The 11,082-nt window shown below is 42.0% G+C and overlaps 1 protein-coding gene across 2 annotated transcripts in view; it reads right to left on the bottom strand.

The window, feature by feature from the left end:
* The window catches only part of Ankrd13c (ankyrin repeat domain 13C), a 49,941-nt gene extending 42,400 nt beyond the window's left edge, over positions 1-7,541 (bottom strand). For both annotated transcript variants that reach the window (XM_031375965.1, XM_031375966.1), the window contains exon 1: positions 7,020-7,541. In XM_031375965.1, coding sequence (XP_031231825.1) covers positions 7,020-7,449 — 430 coding nt within the window. In that variant the 5' untranslated portion in view covers positions 7,450-7,541. The remainder of the gene's footprint in view (positions 1-7,019) is intronic.
* Positions 7,542-11,082: the final 3,541 nt, after the last annotated feature.

Here is an 11,082-nt window from a genome sequence, read left to right as displayed (position 1 = left end):
AAAAAAAGAAAGGAAGAAAGAAAGAAAGAAAGAGAGAGAGAAAGAAAAAAGAAAGAAAAAGAGAAGAAAAGAAAAGAAGAGAAAAGAAAAGAAAAACCAAAAATGAAACACCAGATGATCAAACAAGACCCCTTTGGGGATTGAACGATTCTTTCACAGTAGTTGCATATCAGATAATTACTTTATGATTTCTAACAGTAGCAAAATAAGTTTTGAAGTGGTAACAAAAATCATTTTATACCTGGAGGCCACCACAACATGAGGAACTGTATTAAAGAGTTGTGCAACACTACCATTCTGTCAGAGATGCCTGTACGCATGTGCAGTGAGGACAGAGTCAATCAAGTGTACACAGAAATACATAGACTTTTAAAATGAGCACACACAATGGACTATTACTCAACCATAAAAGCTTTACTCTCTTTTCTGGCAACATGGATAGAAGTTGAAGACAACATATTGAAGGAAGGGAGATAAGCTGAGAGCACCAAGACATATACTGCTGTTCTTATTACACTTGAAGATAAAAAAAAAAAAAAGCCAGTTACAAGGCACAGAAACACAAATCCTGCAGCTGTCACTCGTCTGTAGAAGCTACAGGAGCTAAACCAGTAGACACTGAGTACAGAATGGACAACAGCACCGAACACAACTAAGGGAGGCATTGTCTGGCACAATAAGGCAATGACAGCTTACAGCTATGATTCAGAATAACTGGAGGTTAGAGTCTGAGGGTTCCCAAGACACAGAAAACAAAAACATCTAAGGAAACAGAAATACTACTTATGCTGATTTGGTCATTAAACGATGAACGCATGTATCAAATTACAGTAATTCATTCCATAATTATGTGGAAATAATGTGTCAATGAAAAAAAATGCTGCTTCTAACAAAATTAGGAATTTAGAAAACAAAGTGCATTGTCCAAACTAATGACAAGAGCAGCTTAAGATGTTTTAATTACCAGGCGGTGGTGGCGCATGTCTTTAATCCCAGCACTTGGGAGGCAGAGGAGAGTGAATTTCTGAGTTCAAGGCCAGCCTGGTCTACAGAGTGAGTTCCAGGACAGCCAGAGGTATACTTTAGTGAATATCATACTAGAATGGAGCATATTTTAAGGTTTGTTTCTGCATTTAATTACAAATAAAACATTCTACCTACCCTGAACAAAGGCTGGATTAAATTACCACTATCGAAAATAAAAGTTCTGAAGTAAAAGAATATCTATTTTTAAAAAGACTCACTGTTGTAAATAGAAAGAGGTTTTCAGAGCCTTTCAGATAGCTGAGGGAACTCTGGACACTACATCAAAACTTACGAAGTAATGATTTCTCAAAGGTATTTACAATGCAGAATCCAAATTCTATCAGGGTCTGTTACATTGAAATACACTGGCTTCTCTTGTACTCCAAACCAAGTCTTCAATCTATTTTTACCATTTTCAATTCTGAAGTACTAAATAGTAAAATCCCTAATGTTCATTATAAACATAAACTGTCCAAACTATTCAGAGCAAACGTGGCTCAAATAAACCTTGACACTCAATGTAAAGGCTAGACTCCATTCTTTTTTTAAAAAAATTACATTATTTATTTATATGTATATGTGTGTGTCTACGCATGCAGGCATGTGTGCCCACAGAAGCCAAAAAAGGGTGTCAGATCAGCCAGAGTTGCAGCAGCTATGAGCTGCCAACATTGATGCTGGGAAGAAAACTGCAGTCCTCTGTAAGTGTTCTTTACCATTAAGGCATCTCTTTGGTGCCTTATTCTTTAATTTTATATTAAAGGAGAAAACAACTTATGTGGCTGGACGGTGATGCCTCACACTTTTAATCCCAGCACTGAGGAAGCAGAGGCAGACAGATCTGAGTTTGAGGCTAGCCTGGCCTACAAAGTTCTAGAACAGCCAAGGCTACACAGAGAAATCCCATCTTGAAACAGAAAAAAAGGAAAAAGAAAAACATAACTGAAATATAGTAATAAAGATATAGTAATTTTGTGTACTTTTAATGTGGTATAACTTCTCTCTTGTTCTCCAAAAATTACTATTAAATAATCCACACAGAATCATTTGGTATACTTGAACACAAGGTCGAGATATTTTGTTATATTTACCTTCTATTCATAAGCCCAATATACAGTTCTTCTGAACATAATTAGAGGTTGTACTTCAACATTTTATCAAGGAAAAAGCAACAATATACAGCAAAAAGTTTACCAAACATCAGTCCAAACTGAAGAAGCAAATGAACAATAAAGTTAAATAGTAACCAGACTAAAGTCAACAGGCTCTCCACATAAAACAAGAGGAAAAGACTATACAAATAATACATTAACTACAGAGTCCTGTGTTTGAAAATTGCAAATTGTTTTTGGGAAGCTGAGGCAGGAAATCCTCAAGCTTTAGGATAGAGCCAGGACTACACGATATGACCTGCCTCAAAAATTGTAGGGATAGGTGACAGGGACACAAACATAAATGCAAAAGAGGGATAAGGCAAGGTAACAGCAGATCACTTGCTTTTTGAAAACACTGTATTAAAAAGATTTTATCTGGGCTAGAGAGATGGCTTAGTAGATAAGAGCACTTGCTGTTCTTCCAGAAAATACAAGTTTGATTGCTAACACCAACACCAGGCTGTTCACAACTAAATGTAATTCAAGCTCCAGGGGAAATGCTACCTGTGGCCTCTATAGGTACCTGCACTCACATGTACATACCTACACATAGATAAACAAAACACTCACAGACACGTAACTAAAAGTATAAAAACTGGCCAGGTTCAGTGACACATTAATCCCCGCACTTGAGAGGCAGAGGTAGGTGGGTCTCTGAATTCGAGGACAGGCACGACTACATAGTGCAGACCTATCTCCAATAAATAAAGGAATGAATGAATGAATGAATAAAATCCTTTCTCAACCTTTAGGTTTTTTGAAAATATATTTGATTTTGTCATTTATGAGTATGTGTGTGTGTGTGTGTATGTGTGTGTGTGTGTGTGTGTGTGTGTGTGTGTGTGTGTATGTAAGTTTACCATATGAGTTCAGGTGGCTACATGGATCCCCTGGCAATAGAAGCTGTAAGGATCTGTGAATAGCCAAACATGGGTGCTGTAAAGTGCACTGGGTCCTCTGGAAGAACAGTAAATCCTCTGAACCCTGGTGCCACTTCTCCAGCCCCGTTTTGGTCTTGGACTGTGAAGTTGTGCAAGGCCACCCCTGCCTGACCAGCCACTTCAGTTCCAGAAAAGATCAGAGCAAGGTGCCATCCTCACAGAGAAGATGAACAGACTAATATTCCAAGGACAGAAAGTCACTTGGGTTTTCATCTACTTATTTAAAACACTGAGTATTTACTATGTTTTAAAAGCCACAAGTGGTGATTTGAATATGATTGGCCCTTAAGGAGAACTATGGTTAGAGGTGTGGCCTTGTTGGAGAAAGTGTCATTGTGGGGGGAGCTTTGAAGTTTCTACCAGTGCAGGTGTGGAAGAGTAGAGCCTCAGCTCCTCCTGCACCTGCCTGCCAGGAAGCAGCCATGCTCCCACCTTGATGATAATGAACCTCTGAACCTGTAAACCAGCCTCAATTAAATGTTGTCCTTTATAAGAGCTGCCTTGGTCACAGTGTCTCTTCACAGCAATGGAAACTCAAAGGCATCATCTGAAGCCTTTCACAGAGCACCATCATAAGACAAATGGCTACAGAAGATAGCACTAACAAAAATGAGGGACACAAGACAGCTCCTGCCAAGATTCTAAAAGGCTATGTGGTGTGGATGAATGACTCAGTGCACTTACTCGTGCCATTCCACAAAGAAATTTAAAATCATGCAAAAGTTCTGCAGAAACTAAAAGCTACCTAGTGACAGAATCTTTCCACAAGGCTCCTAATACTAAGTGAAAAACATGCACAAAAAGGACTCTACTGCAAAACAAAGCAAACATTAGAACTGACTTTCCTACAATGCAGTGGCCACGTCCCCACCAGCAGAAATTCATGAAGAGGTTGATATGAGCTTAGGGATTCTAGGATTTCTTTTTTTTTTTTTTTCTTTGAGACAGGGTTTCTCTGTGTAGCCCTGGCTATCCTGGAACTCACTCTGTAGACCAGACTGGCCTGGAACTCAGGAATCCGCCTGCCTCTGCCTCCCAAGTGCTGGGATTAAAGGCGTGCGCCTCCACTGCCCGGCGGATTCTAGGATTTCTATTTCTTTCTCTACTGTTTTCTCCTTTTTGCATTTTTCGTTTGTCTGTCTGTCTGTTTGTTTATTTTCGAGACAGGGTTTCTCTGTGAAGCCCTGTTCACCCTGGAACGAAATCTGAAGACCAAACTGGCCTCCAGCTCAGAGAACCTCTGCTTCTGCCTCCAAGAATGCTAGAATTCAAAGTCGTGGGTCATTATTTCTAATTCTAGCCTCATAGTTTCTAAAGCTATAGAACCTTAGCAAAGTACTAAAGCAAACCTGTGCCCCTCTGGATTCTTTTTTAATAGAAACTCAGTAAAGGCCTTTTAAAAAAATCTTCCGACAAAGTCCATTTAAAAAGTAAAAATACGGGGCTGGATTCAACTGATCAAATGCCTGCTAAACCACCTTGAGGACCTGTGTTTGAGTCCTTGATATGAAAGCTGGATATGGGGGCTGGAGAGACTGCTCAGCAGTTAAGAGTACTGATGAAACTTCCAAAGGACCCAGGTTCAATTCCCAGCACCCACATGGCAGCCCACAATTGTCTGTAACTCCAAGATCTGACATCCTCACACAGACATGAAGGCAGAACACCAATGCGCATTAAAAAAATAATAATAAAATATTTTTTTTAAAAAAGATGGATGTGGTAGCACATGCTTGAAATTCCAGAATTGTAGAAACAAAGGCACATAAAATAAATCTAAATCTAAAAGAAAAAAATTTAATAGCTAGGCTGGGGGGGGGGGGAGCCGCTAGAGTAAAAGTTACTCTGAAGTAATGGAACAGGATAAAGATAAGACAACTCTGTAGGTACTGATACTCCCAAGCAGGACAACCTGAGTTCAATTCAATCCCAGGACCTACACAGTGAATGAGAGAGACTTAATTCTCCACAAATTGTCCTTGGATCTCCACATGCAGGCATAACAGAAATAAATTTGGTTAAAAAAAATTACTGATCTTAGAGTTTAACCAGGAAATTAGGAAATTACAGGAAAGCACAGCAGTGCCTCTGCCCTTAATGTGCCAGAAAGAGGCATGGTTGCACTTTTTACAGGCAAGAACCTACAGCTGCTTTGATCATAAGTGATATAAAGGCAGCTAAATGAAATACAAATTATTTCATTCAAAAAGTGAATTTTGGTGGGTAAAGGACAAGAGTATCCTTTAAGGATATATAGAATTCTAATTACTCTGAAAAGAATTTAGCTTTTAAAAAATGACAAATACATAGATTGTTGGCCGCCGCCCAACAATCAGTAATTCCAAAATTTCAATAGTTCCTATGACATCCACTTATCTTTTAAAAAGCATTAACTTGCAAGGGGAATGTTTTGACCATTTTCAAAGCGACTTTAAGGCATATAACTAAGATCTAAAGGCATCTAAACCATGTCTAAATAACATCTTACTAACCAATACACTAGGGCTACACAATTCAACTGCTTAAGTCAGGATCTACTTCTCGGTAGCAGTCAAATGTGTTTGTTACAACAGCAGAGTAAAATAAAGTAAAAGTAGAAATGAGAACTTGGGCAGGGCGGTGGTGGTGCACGCCTTTAATCCCAGCACTTGGGAGGCAGAGGCAGGCAGATTTCTGAGTTCGAGGCCAGCCTGGTCTCTAGAGTGAGTTGTAGGACAGCCAGGGCTACACAGAGAAACCCTGTCTCGGAAAAAAAAGAAAAAAGAAAGAAAAGAAAAAGAAATGAGAACTTGGAAACAGCTTCAGAGTATTTTTGTACTTGATTTATGATAAATGATAGGTGGTGGCATTACGACTAGTCTCTCTTGGTTCAGTTTTCTGTCTTTGTTTTCTACTTTTGTTCTAATTTTAGATAAGAAACCTACAAACCAATGAAATATTTTCACAGGTGGTATTGCACTAATGTGCAAAACCATTTTGTGCACTAAATACCATCTTGAGCAGTTTATTTAATTTATAATTGTCAGGTTAAAAACAACTGCCAACAATATTTGCTAAGTTTTAAGTTTAAAATGGCCTATTAATAAAACGTTGAAAATATTTTCAACAATGACGATTACACAAGGCCTTAGATACAATCCACAGCACCACGGAGGGAAAAAAAAGGATGCAAATAAATCTTTAAAAAAAAAACTTGTTGCTTAAAGGGAGAAAAAAATCACCTGACAAGATGCGGCCAAAATTAGAAACTGATATCGTTCACTACAAAATATGCCATGCTTTCTCAAACATGTGGCTAAAACTTTATAATGAAAACTATAATTTGTCTTTAGTCTCAGCCTCACTCAAGTTCCCACTGTGGAAAGAGCAACAAAAAGAAACAGCTACTGTTAAATCTCTTCAACTGCTTTGGGAAATTAAATGCGGACAAATTTCTGTATGGCTTTCAAAAACCAGTGTTTACAGCACAAGGTCAGTGACAGGTAAAACTCACTGCTGAACCCAGTTATGGGTTCCGTACCTGGGTGATGAAGACTGGCAAAATGCATGTTCAAAGTTAAAACTCCAAGAAGGGGAGGGGTGGAAAGGAGTTCCCTAAAACCAAGAAGACCTGCCTGGATGAGACAGCCTGACGTTTTGGCGCACGGAAAGACTGCCGCAGAGACAAGGCAACTTGTCCCGAGGTGCTCAGGTAGACAAGACGAAAACATCCTTTCTGCATCCATTTAAGACCCAAACTCCTGACCCCTGGTACGCTGCACCTGAAAGACCCGGAGGGAGAGGTGGGGTTCCGCCAGAGGAAATCACCGTGCGGCAGAAGGGGCCGGGAACCCCGAGGCCGACGGTCACCCCCCATCCCCCGAGGGGACGGAAATTAAGCAAACCAAGCAAAGCTTACCATGATTATCTTTCTGTCCGATATTGTGCGTGCGGATGAGCGAGGACAACCTCCTCACGTCCCCCTTAAAGACGCACTCGTGAACCGGGTAGAGCGAGGGGCAGCTGCCTCCATCGGCGACCAAGGCAGGGTTGCTGCCCAGGCAGGCCGGGGCCGGGCAGGTGGCAGTCACTGCGTTGTGCTGCGGCGGAGCCGGAACGCCGGGGCCCGGCGCGGCGGGCGCCTTGAGCTGCAGCCGGTGGTGGTGGTGGCTGAAGATCTTATGGCAGGCCTTGCCACCCTTGCCGCCGCCGCCAGGTCCGCTTCTGCCCCCGGTGAAGGCGCCGCTGAGCGCGGCCGTCGCCTCCTCCTCGCAGGGCTCCAGCACGTCCCCGTCCTCTTTGCTGGGCTTGTGGTCCCTCCGCAGGGAGCGGATCTTCTCCCCGGTCATCGCCGCCGCGGCGCGCGGGACAGGCTCCGGGAGGCTCACCGCGGGCCGAGCCGGCGCGGCGGCGGCGCCGGGAGATTAGAGGGGCGGCCGCGAGCCTAGCACGCAGCATGAACTCCCGGGGCGACCGCGGGTCCGCGACACGAGCATCTCCCGGAGGCGGCGCCCTCGTCTCGGACGAGGAAAGCCGCGGCTCAAGAGCCCACGACCACACGACGCCAGGCGCCGCCGCCGCCGCCGCCTCCTCACTCGGAAAGACCCGGCGCGGCCATCTTTCCCCCGCTCCTCTCGCGAGAGCTCCGGAGGAAACGCCGCGGAGTGTTAAGAGTGCTGCTTGGGTTTGCGTCCAGGCAGCGCCCGCCCGCGCTAATCTCCCACAGATTCCACCCTGGGCTGGGCCCTGCGGCTGTAGACCTGGACTCAGAGCTCAGACTTGGTGCTCTGGGCCTGTGCAAAGAAGAAGGTCAACGACAGTTACGATCTGTAGCTTAGAGGCTGAAACCTCTAAGGTTTACCAACCTCCCGGAGAGCGACGTCGGAAGACACCACCGGACGTCGGATGTGACGTCACTCGGCTGCGCTGGACGTTCAGTAAACACTCCTAAGAATCTGCTCGGTTCCCCAACCTGTGATAGTACCAGCCCAGACTGGCAAGGTTGTAAGGGAGGAAAGATGGCCGGGTAACACAGGAAGAGAAGTAAGTTTAGTGTTGGAGGATCTGAAAGTTGATCTTGGAGGAATTTAAGGCATGACTTTGGAATTTAAAGACCGTTTATTACACCATGAGAGGAGGATTTTCAAACAATTGTTAGTTGAGTGTATTCGGGACAAACGTCAGAGTTAAAGTATGTGGAGGATGCTTACTTGAGGAAGTGGAGTAAATGTTTTAAATAAGTGGGCAGTAATCCAGGTGAGAGATGATGAAAGCATGGGCCTGGATGCAGTGAGTCCAGAAAAGTCTTAAGACTCTTTAAAAATGAGTTCAGGGCTGGCAAGATGGCTCGGTGGGTAAGACACTGACTGCTCTTCCGAAGGTCCTGAGTTCAAATCCCAGCAACCACATGGTGGCTCGCAACCATCCATAATGAGATCTGACGCCCCCTTCTGGTACATCTGAAGACAGCTACAGCGGACTTATTTATAATAATAAATCAATCCTTGGGCCAGAGCAATCAGAGACGGAGCAAGTGGGGTTGATTGGAGCGAGCAGAGGTCCTAAAAATCAACTCCCAACTACCACATGAAGGCCCACAACCATCTGTACAGCTACAGTGTACTCATATACATAAATAAATAAATCTTTTTTAAAAAGTGAGTTCAAGTTTAGCATATTGAGTTGAAGTTCCTTGGTGTTTTTCCATGGGATGTTAGTTACACATTTTGGGAATTTGGACATAAATTCTTAGGAAGTAGAAAACGGAGTTTAGATAGATTCAATAATTACCCAGTAGCCCAGAACTGGCAAGATACTTCCAAATAAGAGTGAGAAATAAAATAGTATAGAACAAAAAACGTCATAAGATGTATAGAATGAATAGTCGAGGTAATGAGTGGGAATCAAAGCAGTGTGTGTGTTTGATGAAATTGTGAACATTTAGAAAACTAAACTGAACATGGTGGCCCACATCAATAAATAATTCTAGCACTCCAGAAACTGAGGCAGGACAAAAGGATCACATGGATTCAAGGCTAGCCTGAGCTACAGAGTGAATGTTGTCCCAAAATTTGTAGATGGGCTAGTGAGATGACTTACCAGCAAGCATTCAATCCCTGGGACCCACATGATAAAAGAGAACCCACTCCAACAAACTGTCCTTTGGTGCATACCCACACACAAAGAAATGAGTCTAAAAAAAAAAAACCAGTAAATAGTAGGTAGGCAGCCAGAGTCATGTCCCTAATTACTGGCTGCTACCTCTTAATGGATGTAAAAACTCCTAAGTGTTCTTTCAGTGAAATCAAACACCATAAACATTTTTTTTTATTCAGATAACCTATAGTGGTGGTGTATGCTTGCAATCCCAGCACTCAGGAAGTAGAGACAGGAAGGTCGCAGCAAGTGACTGTTTTCAAAAAAATAAACATATTCATCCCTTTAAACTTTGAGGTTTAAGGCTTATAGAATGTAATGGGAAGTGACATCAAAATATGAGTAATATCAAAAATACTTAGTACAAGAAAATGCAAATTCTGAGATTCTGTAACATCCCAATATAACGTAAGAGGGGAAATTATTAGTTTGAATTGACACAGAGATAAATTTCAGAAAGTCTTTGTGGAGGGCTGGGAGAGAAGGATCAGCAGTTGAGAGAAGTGGCTGCTTTTGCAGAGGACCTGGGATTCAGCTTCTGGCACCCACATGACAGTTTGCAACTATCTGTAACTCCAGCAGTTTCAGAGGATCTCACACCCTCACACAGATATACATTTGGGCAAAACACCAATCATATAAAATAAAAATAAATAAAATAATTTTTAAAAGTCTTTGTGGAGGAAGTAGTATCTGAAAGAGGTTTAAAGAACGTTTGAAAGTCCAGTCTCCCCAGTCCCTTGTGTTATTTTATTGGTTTTGGTTTTGTTTTGTATTGTTTACTTTTTGAGTGCTTTATCTGCATTACACCTGCTCGCCAGAAGAGGGCATCAGATTTCATTACAGATGTGAGCCACTATGTAGTTGCTGGGAATGGAACTTCAGGTTGCTGAAGACCTGCTGACTGCCCGAAGAATCACACACAGAGATAATATGAATGTTAGGCTTGCAGAGGAAACTCCCACTTAGGTGCCTTAGCAATCCGCACCTGTAATATTTTGATGGCTCTACAACTCCACTCTACAATCTTAAGTTGACTTTTACACCCTTGTAGGCCTCTTTGCCTTTCTTTGCACTATTTGAATGTCCAGCTCCCATTTCCATTTCAGAATTAGTTCATATTATTTATTTTTGCTACACAATGGTTTTTGTTAACTTGGGATAAAATTTTGGGTCAGGAATTTATATGGTTCTTCATGCTAACATGAAATTTAGTATCTCCTTTTATTCTGAATGTCAGTCACAAACCATAATTGTATAAGCATTAACAGTATCCATGCTTTGCAACCAGATGAAATGAGCAATATTTTTTTAATTCTGTTATACTTGCTACTATAACAACATTTAATACTCATTACTACCTGAAAAGTATATTAGGTCTACTACTAGATCTTGTTTGTTAAAAACCTAGTAAAGATGAATAGATACACATGTTTGGTTTTTATAAAATTCTGAAACAATTTTAATACACTTTATAATTTATATTATGCTCCCAGAAAATCTATTCCAAAAATTAGCGACAAGAGTTTGCTGTGGTATTGAAGAAATCTATGGCAGGAAAAGACATTAGGATTCTTGTTGGAAATCACCTCTCCTAGCAGCAACCCAGCCTTCTGAATTATGTTTCCTCTCTTTCCTTCTTCCTCATTCTCCATTACAGTTTCCATGTGCCTACTTCATATTCTTCCCTACTGAGTTCTGTGAATAGGGAGCCATAGTTAGCATTGCAGTGTCAGGGACCAGACACAGAGCTCTGCTGCTGGTACCTGCAGCACCCTCAGATGTGCTTTGAAAAGACCTGCTCTCCTAAAACCAGACCAGCCAGC

The sequence above is a fragment of the Mastomys coucha genome, unplaced genomic scaffold, assembly GCF_008632895.1.
Source record: "Mastomys coucha isolate ucsf_1 unplaced genomic scaffold, UCSF_Mcou_1 pScaffold16, whole genome shotgun sequence".
Lineage (NCBI taxonomy): Eukaryota > Metazoa > Chordata > Mammalia > Rodentia > Muridae > Mastomys > Mastomys coucha.
Note: the sequence above shows the minus strand (reverse complement) of the source record. Positions and strands in the feature narration are given on the sequence as shown.